The 13,800-nt window shown below is 32.7% G+C and overlaps 3 protein-coding genes and 1 non-coding gene across 4 annotated transcripts in view; 1 reads left to right on the forward strand and 3 right to left on the reverse strand.

Moving 5' to 3' along the window:
- The first annotated feature begins 362 nt into the window (after positions 1-362).
- On the forward strand, positions 363-1,629 carry Nse1 (SMC5-SMC6 complex component Non-SMC element 1). Its single transcript, XM_088040584.1, has 3 exons — positions 363-585; positions 637-1,091; positions 1,143-1,629. The coding sequence occupies exons 1-3, from the start codon at positions 474-476 to the stop codon at positions 1,290-1,292; spliced, it is 717 nt and encodes a 238-aa protein (XP_087896710.1). The 5' UTR covers positions 363-473; the 3' UTR covers positions 1,293-1,629.
- Positions 1,630-2,159: 530 nt separating this feature from the next.
- Positions 2,160-3,141, reverse strand: Vps28 (vacuolar protein sorting 28). Its single transcript, XM_088035567.1, has 4 exons — positions 2,997-3,141; positions 2,687-2,943; positions 2,537-2,638; positions 2,160-2,486 (listed from the first exon to the last, which is right to left on the reverse strand). Exons 1-4 carry the CDS (start codon positions 3,010-3,012, stop codon positions 2,220-2,222), a joined length of 642 nt encoding a protein of 213 aa, XP_087891693.1. The 5' UTR covers positions 3,013-3,141; the 3' UTR covers positions 2,160-2,219.
- Positions 3,142-3,184: 43 nt separating this feature from the next.
- The window catches only part of LOC148182267 (cuticlin-3), a 28,486-nt gene continuing 17,870 nt past the window's right edge, over positions 3,185-13,800 (reverse strand). The window contains exons 2-12 of the mRNA XM_088034886.1: positions 13,012-13,060; positions 11,840-12,010; positions 11,340-11,496; positions 11,094-11,177; positions 5,121-5,254; positions 4,829-4,965; positions 4,528-4,682; positions 4,401-4,479; positions 4,042-4,204; positions 3,807-3,993; positions 3,185-3,757 (exon numbers count right to left, since the gene is read on the reverse strand). Of these exons, the coding sequence (XP_087891012.1) occupies positions 3,564-3,757; positions 3,807-3,993; positions 4,042-4,204; positions 4,401-4,479; positions 4,528-4,682; positions 4,829-4,965; positions 5,121-5,254; positions 11,094-11,177; positions 11,340-11,496; positions 11,840-12,010; positions 13,012-13,060 (1,510 nt within the window). The 3' untranslated portion in view covers positions 3,185-3,563. The remainder of the gene's footprint in view (positions 3,758-3,806; positions 3,994-4,041; positions 4,205-4,400; positions 4,480-4,527; positions 4,683-4,828; positions 4,966-5,120; positions 5,255-11,093; positions 11,178-11,339; positions 11,497-11,839; positions 12,011-13,011; positions 13,061-13,800) is intronic.
- Positions 5,024-5,096, reverse strand: TRNAK-UUU (transfer RNA lysine (anticodon UUU)). Its single transcript has one exon. It is a non-coding gene; the product is annotated as a tRNA-Lys (tRNA).

Below are 13,800 nucleotides of genomic sequence, written 5' to 3' on the forward strand. Positions count from 1 at the left end.
AAGGTAGCCATCTTGGCTTAACCAGACCAAAAAAAACGGATTCTATATAAAAATCATCCATGATTAAATAAATTCGTCTGTCTGATTACGTCCTTTGATTACACAAAATTTCAGATTCCACTTGACTTCTGAATCATCAATGGCACATGATCAGTGGAAATTACTTTCAGCAAACCAAATTTGGGCATTTTGATTCCCATCTTATATAAAACGTTTCTAGAAACAAAATATCTAATTTTAGATATTTAGATGATTTCAAATGTACCTAATAAAGTTAAATCAAAATGTGCAATCAACTGAAAATGTATTTTTCCCGCCAGACCTATGATTGGTAGTTTTATACAACCAATCGTTGAGGGTCAAGTCTGTCAAGCACGCAATCACTTCCGCAATTTTAAAATTTGTTAGGTTATGTTTAGATTTGGTTGATCGCTGTTTGTATTTTGAATACCAATTTAACTAATAATTCGACCATGGAAAGAACAGTGCTAACTGACAAACACAAGTTATTCGTTCAATTCATGCTAACTAATGGATGCGTCACAAAGGAAAATGGTCTTAAATTCTTTTTCGAAATCAATCCAGGTAATGTAACTTCAATTAAACTCACATAGGTACAATTGTGGATGTTTTCAGAGGAGAACAGTATGGCACATTTAAAGATGTTAATAATAGAAGTAAACCGTGAAATTGCAAATCATTCCTTTAAAATTGCCCCTATGACTTGTGAGGTTACTAATGAAAAGTATTTCATTTGGATCAACACAAAGAATGATGAAATAAGTCGTCATCAGTCCGGATTTTCTCCAGTTGAAACGGAGTACTTCCATGCTTTATTGCAAGAAATAATCACCTCGCAGGATCATAAGTTATTATATCCTCACGCTGTTAATATAGCTTCTACATTAACAACCACCATGACGAGAGAAAATGGTGAAAAATCTCTATTAAAGTGGCTTACAAATGGTTATCTTGTCAAAAAGAAAGAATACATTTATTTAGGGCCAAGGACCATCTTGGAATTTACAACATATCTCAAAAGGAACACCCAAAACTGCAATTGCAGTTTATGCACAGAGTTGGTTTTTGTGGTAATTACTTATTGAAACTTTATATTTGAACTAATAATTTCTTATCTTTAGGGAGGAACCTGCAACTCTTGTAATCAAACATTTCATTCCTATTGCCTTCAAAAATTCTTTCAAAATCAAGAAACTTGTCCTAATTGTAAAAATGTGTGGGAAAATGATGCTAATTCTAGTTTTGACGAGTCTCACAGCAGATCTCATTAAAAATACATTGGTTTGAAATATTCTTGAATTACTATAAATTAATATTACAGTTCTAATTTTTAAAATAAAGAAATAATACTAACAGGAAAAGGAAGTGGCCTCTGTGGTCAATTTTGCAAGCCCCACAATATTGGAAACAACCAAATTTGGAGATAAATTACATTTTTCTATACAATTCATGCCAAATAATGGAATGATGACTCGTAAATTCTTCAAGAAAATCAGTTCAACAGGTCATTTTTTTACCTTTATCCAGATTTTTGAAATTCTTTTAAAAATTTGTGTCACCTGATGATGTTGATTTGGATTCTCTTTACCTATTCTTTGGAATTTTTTGTTTACCGGTAATTAAATATGTATATGCAGGGTTTTAACACTTTTGAGAAACTGATCGATTTGAAAAAAAACCTTTCAAAGCTCAAATAGACCTGAACAGATGTTGCTTGACAAAAAGCTCCATCTTATTAGCAAAAGGTGAGCTTTCGGCGTTGTTGAGGCGATCCCAAGAACTACTGGAAATAGTAATCAGAGTTAAAATTGAAATCAGGAAAAAAATGGTAGTGCCTTTTCTTCAAGAAAACAAAGGAACTACAAAAGATCACAGAGGACGGTACTACAGCCTCCAATAATGGTTTTACTAAGGAATGTAGATAAAAGCTCCAACTCACAAAACAAAAACTTTCAACAAAAGCAGTGAAAAACTAAATAATAGTTTTAAAGCTCGACTATACTTACCTTTATGCTTGGACCTTAAAAGCAAACTGTATGAATACAGGAGATTATGAGAAAGCTGCAAAAAACTCAGATTATCAATCTTATTTTATTTCCAAGACTGATTAATAAGTTAGGATAAACATTACTTAAAACATTTTACTTATATTATTACTCGTTTATTACAAAAAATATTTTTACAAATTGCAATAAAAATTAAGAATTGTGCAAAAGTTTATTAAAAGCAGCGTAAGAACTTTCCAAATCGAAAAGTAATTGCCTGATTTGCGATTCAGATAACTCATCTGAAGCCTGCATGTTATTCAGTGTGTTTAGCCATTCTGTGACTTTTTGTTTCCCTTCAAAATCTGATGGTAAAATGCTCAACCTATTCATTGTATCCACCAAATCTCTAATTTCAGGATGAAGGTCATCCATGGCTTTTATGTTTAATCTCAACTTGTCCATAATGGTGATAAACAACTAAAATTACAACATGTACAACTTATCAAAGAAAGAAATTTATAACTTACAGACACAATATCGGCAATGCATTTACTTGTATTTCCTTTATCATCTTTAATAGTGATTGGTCTGTCTTCTTTTATTCTTTCTAGAGCAGCTGGACAATCCAACTAAAACATCTTAGTTGAAAAAAAAGTGGGGACAAGCACGAAACATACCCGATACTTGCGAACAAAGGCATCAACTGTGGGAAATTCGTCGCCTTTGACTTGTCTAAAGGCTGCTTTGAATTGCACCAACAACTTACTGCAAGCTCCTGTGTATTCTTTGGGCGTGACACAATCTCTAATGTAGGCCTTTTCCAATTGTTGTAAAGTATTAATTACCGCGAATAAATCTGCTAAATTATCGTATTTCTCACGTTCACGGGCATTGTGATAGAGCTTGACTTCTTCATAAAGTTCGGGTCGATTTTCTGGAAGAGGACAATAGATGACACTTTTCTTAAACAATTTCAAGTTTACGTACCTTGATTTACCGACATTTTTATTGAAGAAAACTAGAGGAATTCTTCAGAGAAATGTTTATTGATTACTGTTTAATTGGTTTAGTCATTTTATGATACTTCTGTCAACTTGACAGCCGCGGCTAGTGACAAGTGGGTAGGTGGCGCTTCAGTAAAAAGCGGCAAGTTTGAATTAAAAGACATTTATTTTTATTGAAGACAAAATGAGGAATTATGCTAAATTATGTACAATTAGTCAAGTGTTCGGCACAAATGTGGGATATTTGTGTCGAACACTGAATACACGTGCAGAAGAAGAAGTTTTGGAATTCATTTTAAACTAATTCTCCGTGTACGTGTATTGTGTCTAAATTCTAAAACTAAAGTGGAATTTAATGTAAAATGGTACTATAACTAACTACAACTAGTGCTCCTTATATAAAATAAATTAAAGTGTGTTACTAAATAATTCATTTAAGATCACTCAATTCATACTTTAGAGTTCTCGTTTATCTATGCTTTCGTAGATACGCACTGAGAAGATTACAAAATAAAGCGTCGGGTAAAAAATAATTTCAGATTAAACTAATTTAATTAATACTGCCCTTATGGTTCATGTAACCATTAAATTGGGAACTTGCTAAAACTTTATCTATGGCAACTCTTCTCATTCTTGTGCACGTGGCTAAAAGCGCACCCCCTAACAAACACATCGCGCCCCCTCCTAACGCCAAAAGTGCAGAAAACCATCCTGTCTTCAAGCAAACACTGTTGGGATCCACTTCTGCAAAAAACACATTTAAAATTTTTATCTCATTATCTTTTCAAATTACCACGAAGCGGTATCGTAACATTTCTTTCCTCCTCCGATTCTCCTTCCTGCAACACTCTCAAAGCCTGGAACAAATTCACATTTTCAGACAAAGGCGCGGTGTTTGGTGGTAAAATAGCCGTAGGAGTTGTTGCTTCAATTGAACGTTTCTTCAGGTTTTTAACATTCCTCCAATGACACGGTTGGCTCTAGAATTATACAATTAGTTTATGTTGCATTCAAAACTCGGAAGTTACCGGACATCGTCCATGACACATTCTGACATCGCATTCAATATAGAGTGCCGGGGATCCGGTAAACCGGAACGTTTTCATGTAAGCAAACACTTGGGTTTCATAAACTCCGGTTTCTGACCATGAGCCCCGGAATCGTGAAATTAGTTTGTCGTCGACCGGACATCTGGAAGTAATAAAAAGTGTTTTTTTAGAGCGTACAATGTTGCAAGCATAAATTTGTGGAAATTGCATTACATATTCGGAAACAATACAATCTTTATCGCTACACTTTCATCAATATTAATTTAACCGGCAATTAAACATTCCAAAACAAAACGAAATGTATCAGCGGCTTAAGAAATTGATTAATGATTACTTACCCATATTCGTCTATGAGTTGAATTTTTTTATGCGCCCCATTGTGGGCAAAGCAGTCGTTAACAACAATATCAAACCCATCTAAAATGAAAAGTAACTAAACTTGAACTATTTGGGCACTAATCTTACCATATTTGCTTCTCATATAGATAATGAGGGTCAGAGGATCGCCAACTCGGACTGGTCCGGTGACTCTATTCCCACTTGTGCCATAACCGTACCGGATTTCCATGTAGCATTCCGGGGGAGTCAAAGTGAACACTACCGGATTTCCAGTGGCCACTCTGTAACATAATAACGTGATAAAATCGTGTGACATTGCACCTTACTGTTAATTCTTTATCTTGATGGTTCAAACTAAAATTGAGCTCCCGCAAAAAAACACATTATAATGTAATTTATTTCATCATTAAAGTATAATTTCACTTACTCAACGTCTAAAAACGGAAAAGTAACTGTTTTCCAGAAGTCGTAGCCGTATTCACATGTTACTTTGAAATGTTCATCATACTCTTCTTCGATTAGAGGATTGTATTGAACCGTGACGGTATTCCACATGAAATTTTTCTAAAAGAAAAAAACGTTGAGAAACAAAGTGTTTGAAAAATAGAAAAAAAAAGTTGACCGCCCGAGCAGGGACTTGAACCCTGGACCCTTGGATTAAAAGTCCAATGCTCTACCGACTGAGCTACCCGGGCTGTTATTAACAACAATTTACTTACAGTAGGAGTCTTCCGGTTGTCGTCATTGTGAGTATTTTTACCCAAAGTTCCGCAACGGTTCAATTGAATATAAAATTCATAGTAATCACGGCCAGTACCATTGATGTACATGCAGTCTGGATCGTAAGCATAGCCTGTAAATCGAAAAAAATTAAAGACACGTGGAAAAATGTAGGTTTGCCAAAAATAAACCAGGAAAAGATAGCCCCAACCTTGAATACCTATACATTTTTATACAAGGTGTTTATAAATATTTCTAGCATCAAGGGTGGCTATGAAATGTCAAAGAAATTTGCCGCTCTTTACAAACGTGAGTTTAGATTTTTCAACTGACATTTGTAGTTAACCTCAATCATTGAACAAAGTTAGTTTTGAAAACAAACTGTTCAAGTTGTGGTTTGAAGCCTGGAAAATCTAAAATTTTGACACAAAGCGTAACTGAAAAGTCGTAGACGTAAGTGACATTTGAAACAATTGTGAACATAGTTATATTCACTATGAAAACAAAGCGGCAAAATAGCGCATGACAGGAATTCCAAAGCCCCCCTTGATGCTAGAAACATTTATAAACACCAAGCGACAAAAATATTCATCGAGGTTCAATATTTGTAGGTAATATTTATTTGTGCGTACACCTAGGTTTTTGAGGTTAATAAGTTAATAAGTCGCGGGTTAAGTCGTTAAGTTGCTAAGTCCATTTTGATTTTTTGATTTATCAAGGTTGAGAAATTTTATTTTTTTACATATTTGTCCTCAAATCTGGGTTTTGAAAATTTGGGGAATGAAAACAGAATGTTTCTTAATTCTGAAATAATAACACATAAAAATATCCAAAACGCTGTGCCTTCCTGTTATCCTTTTTATAAACTTGAAAACGCGTTTTGTTCAAAAATGGACTAAGCAACTTAACAACCTAAGCCGATGAAGTATGTAGAAAAATTAAAATTTTTGAAATCTGAGCACAATGAAATTTTTTTACAAAAAGGATTAATAAAAACGTAAATTTCAAAATCATTATATTAAGGGTCGATTTACACAATAATGAAATGAAAATTAAGTTAATCTCGCCGCTAATTTGAGAATTGGTGACATTTGATTGGCGGGATTGCAGTCACATGTCACTTAAACACGATGTTAAATATTTAATCTAAATTAAAAGTTTAGTTTAGCATTATTCCTACTTGCAATTTTATGCAAGTCACACTGTCGATGACGTCTAACGCTCTGATACTCTTTAAATTATAACCTAATCGCATAATTTTACAGCATGATACAAAATCATGTCCCGAAAATTCCCGTGTTTTTGCAAACCTTTAAATACATTTCTCGGTAATTATTGTAGGTCATGGGAATTTTAGTGATTACTAGACCACGGTATCTGACGAAATACCAGAATGTTAAATTGATATGCGTACCATTTCGCTCCTCTAAAGATCAGTTAGATTTTCAGAACTTTAAAAAACGAATAAATCAGATTTCAATTACCATCAAAGAAACAATGTTCTCATTTTATATTATTATTACTGCTATTTATAAACAATGTTTCACACTCCAGGAAATTGAACATTAAACGATTTAAAAAATAGTAATCTCATAACAGAAATGCAAGTCAAATCAAAATAACAGTTCTTAATTGGTCTCAAAAAAGACACATTACACGGCCAGTGAGGACTCGAAAGGATAATCTTTTCGCGCTATAATTTCACATAACTGATGTGTTTCGTGTGGTAAAAATAAACACTTGAGGAATCGCTTATTTCAAATTACAATGTTAATTTTGTATTGGCTTTTTCTCCAAGTAATTAAATTTAAGGTTGGTAACCTGCTATAGAAACCGCAACTCCATTCTTTCGATATTGATGGTTGGTTCGTCGTGGGAAAAATGCAGAATCGCATAAAATCGAGGATTTGATGGACATGCTGTTTATAGCTTTGTAGCTTTTTCTTAAAAGGCGAATTTTCTGTATACATAATTGTGCAGTTGTGGCAACCTTACAAATTGTTTTTTGTTTACTTAATCGTTTCGTATTCTTTCATTTTTAAACGCGAAGAAGCAAACTCGTGCGTAAAAAAAGGATAACTGTACCTATTGGAGATTCAAGAAGTGGAAGGTATGAAATTTAAATACAGGATTATTGAAGAATCGATTCTAAAGAATTTGGTGCTCAAGAGTCGTTTGGTACGTATGCAATGACTTGACATTTTATTCGGAGTATTTTTTAGGAAAGATTTAAGGTTTGAAGAAAGATGAACTTTTGAAATTTTTTTACATATTATGTATTTGCAGATTTTATCAAAGTTTTTTTATGCATTCAAATGTTAGGTAAGCAATTGAGGTTGGAATTATTTTGAAATATGTACATCTTATTTAAAGACTTAAATGAGCTAAAGATCATAGATTTTTTTTGTTAATGTTTTATTCATTTTCACTTTTCATTTTCCAATTTCTCTACAAATCGTTCTGTCATTATCCGTTATTTATGGTAATAGTGGGTTATTTTAGATATTTATAATCTACGAAAGGTATAGATTGGTGATCACGAAAGTGAATTGTATAAAGAAAAAATGGAATAATCGATAATTTTAAAAATGACTAAATTAGAAATTAAAAATTTATTTATCCAATATGTGGCCATTTTCATTTTTATTGGCATGGTTGTTGTTTACATAAGTTTGGCTAGTTCCTCTGGGTAACGTGGCTTATTTGACGGTATAACTGAAGCTTGGATTTATAGGCTAAATGAATATTTTGCATATTTTGCTCTCAAGTGTATATTTGAGCATATTTTTAAGAAATTACGGGTATTACGGGTTCTTATTGAGGTAAAGTTTATTTTTTTTATATGAGTAGGTAAAAATGTACCTATATGCAATCTGTCGACTCTTTAAATACATAGCGCACTATTAGCAACATGTTTTGAGAATTTGCATATTTTGCCTGTTAAAACTGGGTAATTAGAATAAAGTTATCCCGTCAAACTATAGATTTACGTAGTAAAAGATATAGAAAAGATTATTTTTAAATTCGTTTATAAAATTAAATTAATTAAAATGTTCAGATTCTTTGTTAGGCTTCTAGTTATTTGACCGTTATTTTTAAACACACAATAGGACAGTGCAATTTGTCAAAAAATATCTAAAATTTCCGACTTTTTAGATCAGTGAAAGTGGTCCAAAAATAATTTATTTTAAAGTTTGACTGGACTAAATGGCTTGCTTTCGTACCAGAGCGTTTAGTTTAATTAAGAATAGTTTAATTAATTGTAATGTCTGGAAATTAATAAAAACAAGTTAATTAAGTAAAAGAATGAATTATTTGTATGTATTTGAACAGAAAAAATAATACTTAAAACGATTTTTTTTGCATATTTTACCAATTTCTTGCATATTTGTGAAGCTTTTGTGCATAACTTAAACATATTTTTCGGAAGGTGAATGTATTTTTTTTAATACAACCTACCACTTTTAGCAGTCAATTTTTTATGATTTTTTTTAAGCTTTTCAAAAATATCAAGTTTGAAATTTTTGGTCGTGGCGTTGTCAAGTTATGATTTTTTTTTTCAAATTTTTGAAGTTGTAGTGTTTGATTTAAAAATATACAACATCATTTTGTTTTGAGGTGTGAAGACAAAACTTGATATGTTAATAAACCACACTACGCTGTTTCCCTTGATTTGATCTGAAATGAATTTTATACAAGGTGTTTATAAATGTTTCTAGCATCAAGGGTGGCTATGAAATGTCAAAAAAGTTTGCCGCTCATTACAAATGCGGGTTTCGATTTTTCAACTGACATTTGCAGTTAACCTCAAACATAGAGCAAAGTAAATTTTGAGAAATAAACTATTCTAGTTGTGGTTTCAAACCTGAAAATTAAAGACTTGGACACAAAACTGTAACTGAAACGTCATGAATGTAAGTTACATTATAAATAATTTTCAAGATAGTTATATTCACTATGAAAACAAAGCGGCAAAATAGTGCCCGACAGGAATTTCACAGCCACCCTTGATGCTAGAAACATTTATAAACACTTTATACATACAGTATGTCCCCAGATTGACTTCACAAGAGAGAAAAAAACTTTATTTTCCATTTTACAAAAAAATGACAAAGGAATAACATTTTTTGCTTAATTCAAAACCGATAAATCTGCAATTAAAATTTCAAAATTATTAGTTTGTACACTTAAAATCAATTTTTTCATATTTTTTTTTATGAATTTTGTAATAGTAAATACATAATAACAGGCTGTGGATTCAAAATATCAAATAGTGCATTAAAGATTAAAAAAAATTACTCAATAATGTGTAAATATTAAATAATAAATGCAGTTGCATCCAAAACAATAACTGAGAAAATTCGAAACAGTCTTAAAGAATTACAAGTTAGAATTGAACTATGTGCTGAAAGTGGTGGTGGGTTAATCGAATAGTTAAAATTGGTTTGAATTAAGGAATAAATTTTATTCCTTTTAATATTAAAGTTTTAATTGAAGAGTTATTTATTTTGAATTAAGCAAAAACTATTATTCCTTTGTCATTTTTTTGTAAAATGAAAAATAAAGTTTTTTTCCCTCTTGTGAACTCAATCTGGGGACATACTGTATAAATAAAAAAACACAAAATTTCAATTTTCGGAATTTACAACTTGCCAACTCTAGTTTTGTAATAGAACAACCTGTATATATTTAGTGTGATTAATTAATTTTTTTCTTTTCTTCATTTTGTCTTAACCTGTACGTGGTTAGAATAGACGATTTATAATAACATACCCTTTCTTAAAAATATGAAATAGTCATTTATAAAAGCGTTATTACAGAAGGACTACGCAAGCTTGGCTCACACTGTATATATTACTGCTGGCAGACCACTTTAATCGTTTAAAACTGTAAACGTGAGTTAAATGTCATGTTGATATGATATATTGAATAAAAAAAAGTTTTCGCACATGTTTACATTTATTTAAATTACGACAGTATTGAAGCGCTTATAGCAAGAATATATCTTGTGTAATATGATTAACGTTGTTATAAACATATACAGAGTCCGGCAACACTTGTGTCCACCTCCAAAATTGTCTCTAATTTTAAAGATAAAATTTTGAAAATTTACATACGCTTACAGTTGACAAAGCTCTAAAAGCTGGCGCAAAAATTTATTTTTTATCACTGATAGTTTTGGCGTTGCGACGCCTTAAAAATGTAATTTTTAGTTAATTGTGAAGATTTGTGATTCCACCTCTAATTTAATTTTTTTCAATATAAATGTGTTAAAAATATCTCAGTTTTTATTTTAGATTCAATGCAAATTGTCTTTAAAATTTGAGAACAAAATACTGTTTTATCAAGTTAGTTTCCAATTTCATTACGTCAAAATTGAGAACTACGTTTACACCCATCTGTCAACATCTTGTGTCACAAATGACATCTATATCCTTTGGCTCGCTTTAAATTGCAACAAAAGTCTTACTTGGTGAAATTGTCGCTTTGTCGATGTTAATTAACGATTTCTGGTGTCCATAAAGTGCAACATGCCCGTGTTAATCAAAATTAACCTTTACAAGAGGGAATGAAGTGACTTGTGAAATTTTGGTGTAAACGTAGTTTGCCACTGCACCGTCAAAATGTTGAAAACTAACTTGATAAAACAGCGTTTTTTTCGCAAATTTTAAACACAATTTGCATCAGATTTAAAATAAAAACTCAGATATTTGTATTACAGTTATATTGAAAAAAAATTGAATTCGCGAATATTTCCGCAAAAACTCAAAAATCGCTAAAAATTATACTTCTTAGACGTCGCGACGTCTACCAAACCGTGATAAAAAACAAATTTTTGTGTCCGCTTCTAGAGCTTTGTCAACTATGAGCGTATGCAAAGTTTCAAAATATTATTTTGAAAATTAAAGACGATTTTAGGGGTGGACACAAATGTTGCCGGACCCTGCATATTATAATAGACGATGTCTTACCTGCAGAGTAAACTAATCCCGTAAAAGTTCCATTAAACCCTACCCTAATCTTCATATAGTCATCTTGGCACTCTGCTTCAATATCTGGAAAAAAAAACGTGCGTCATTGCCAAAGTAGGACATGGAGTCCTTATCGCAAAATCGCCGACGGTCACTTTCCCGCCAAGCCGACCGGAACACTTGCGTAAAGTTAACACCGGAAACACTTTCGGTATCGCGATCGATCAAATATTGGTGAAAACTTACGTTGGACCCTCGTGGTGTTAAACCGGAACCTTCTATATTCCCGATCCCAACTCTCAACAGGATGATGCCAGTCCACGTCTTCTGGAGCGGAAGGAACATCTCTTGTTCTTAAATTTGGCACAGGAATATATCCAGACGTGTCTCCAATAAAGACCACCTAGAACAAGTGACAGTGGCACAGAATGCCACAAACCCACATGAACAGTCATGAAAATCCCACTGACATACAAGGGAACGATTAAGGTAGAAATAGAGCAAAACGAGACTGATTTGCATATTACGTTACATGCATGCAAGGTTTCGATGTAGCATCGTTTTTCTGTATTAGCTAAAAAGATTACCACATCACTTTCTACCTTAAGAATACAATGAACATCTCTGAATACATCAAAACCTATGTACCCTCAATTGACATTGCTCAAGAGGGCTATTATAAACGATAATGGTAATGTTTCATTTTGACACATCAGATACATCTCTGAATTATAACAAGATCTTACCGATTCGTGGTCGCTGGCATCTCGTGTTAAAGCTTCTCTTGTATGATTTGCATCGGAATTGAGCAATGCTGCTGTTTCTGGAAGACCGTCTGTCCTATTTTTTCCATGTTCAACACTCGTACTACTACTAACACTATAAGCTATTTCTGTTGTCTCCTCACAGTGACAAAACTAAAAGAAAAATTAATTAAACGTGAAACCAAGTTAATAATACATACAAGGTGTTTATAAATATTTCTAGCATCAAGGGTGCCTACGAAATGTCAAAGAAATTTGCCGCTCATTACAAATGTGAGTTTCGATTTTTCAACTGACATTTGCAGTTAACCTCAAACATGGAGCAAAGTTAATTTTGACAAAAAAACTGTTTTATATAGTTATGATTTGAAACCTGAAAATCAAAGATTTGGACACAAAACCGTAACTGAAACGTTGACGCAAGTGACATTTTAAGTGTGGCTAAACATAGTTATATTCACTATGAAAACAAAGCGGCAAAATAGTGGATGGCAGGAATTCCAGAGCCACCCTTGATGCTAGAGACATTTATAAACACTTGTTACAAGGTGTTTATAAATGTTTCTAGCATCAAGGGTGGCTATTAAATGTCAAAGAAATTTGCCGCTCATTACAAATGCGGGTTTCGATTTTTCAACTGACATTTGCAGTTAACCTCAAACATGGAGCAAAGTAAGTTTGGAGAAATAAACTTTTCTAGTTGTGGTTTAAAACCTGAAAATCAAAAACTTGGACACAAAACTGTAACTGAAACGTCATTGACGTAAATAACAATATAAATAATTTTCAAACTAGTTATATTCACTATGAAAACAAAGCGGCAAAGTAGTGTATAGTTCAGCCAAGTTGGCCTGAGCCACCATAAAATCATAAAAATTAAACGGCAACCGCACCCGGACAGTTTGCGGTATTTTGTCATTTATGACAAGACATCTAGCCTGTTTAGGGATGCTGTTCTTATCGCAGGGTGCAAACTTGAGCAAATAAACCCTCATTATGTGCACTTGAGAATCTTTTGAAGCTGTCCCGTTGCGGTAGCCCGCAAATTTTTATGCTTTTATGGTGGCTCAGACCAACTTGGCTGAACTATACGACAGGAATTCCAGAGCCACCCTTGATGCTAGAAACATTTATAAACACCTTGTAATACTCACTGTTCGTAAAACTCCTAAGTAGATTCCTAACACGAGAAGGCTTCGCCACCTGAAGAAAAGTGAAAATACAACTGTAAATATTTGGAGGCTCGTTAATATAACAGTATGGTTAATTTTCGGAACTTAAACAGGATAAACGATACAATTATGTACAAATTTTTTTCTTGGTGTTAATGCAGTTTGGGTCTTGGCTGGATGTGTAACAGTCAACCGTGGATCTTAACGGCTTTCAGTTCCATGCGGTGACTACACCAGCAAATACGCGGTTTTCTTACAAAAAAATTGCAGCACTGTTCTGAGATAACATGAAATGGCTACGCCATAGTGACCTTGAAAATAACCGTTTTGAAGCAGTTTTTGCAGTACCAATTGTGTTTTCTGGGCAAAGCAACAAGCAGAAATTTTTGCGTAAAATAGGCAGGTTTTATATTAATTTCTCGGTTTTAGATCAAAGCAATCTTCGTTTGGAAACCGTTTTTTTTTTAGATTGAAGATTCAAAAGACTATGATTTTAGGTCTACAAATCATCGGTAAACTCATTAAGTAGCTTTATGATGACAATTGAATCAACTATACTTAACCAAAACTTTTACTTTAATTAATTTTGAAATTCGAAAAAACACTATTTTTTTGTTCATAATCCAGATACGAATATCGTAGCCATAAAATAAATACATCACAATACATCCGCGAAAATTCTAAAATGTTGCAAAAATGTAATGTTGGTTAATTGAAAAATCGATTTGAAACAATTATTCACGCTTTGTGGAAGATACGATCTAAATTACA

The sequence above is a fragment of the Gnatocerus cornutus genome, chromosome 1 (assembly GCF_029298725.1).
Source record: "Gnatocerus cornutus isolate USDA-ARS CGAHR chromosome 1, icGnaCorn1.1, whole genome shotgun sequence".
In the NCBI taxonomy this organism is placed as follows: domain Eukaryota; kingdom Metazoa; phylum Arthropoda; class Insecta; order Coleoptera; family Tenebrionidae; genus Gnatocerus; species Gnatocerus cornutus.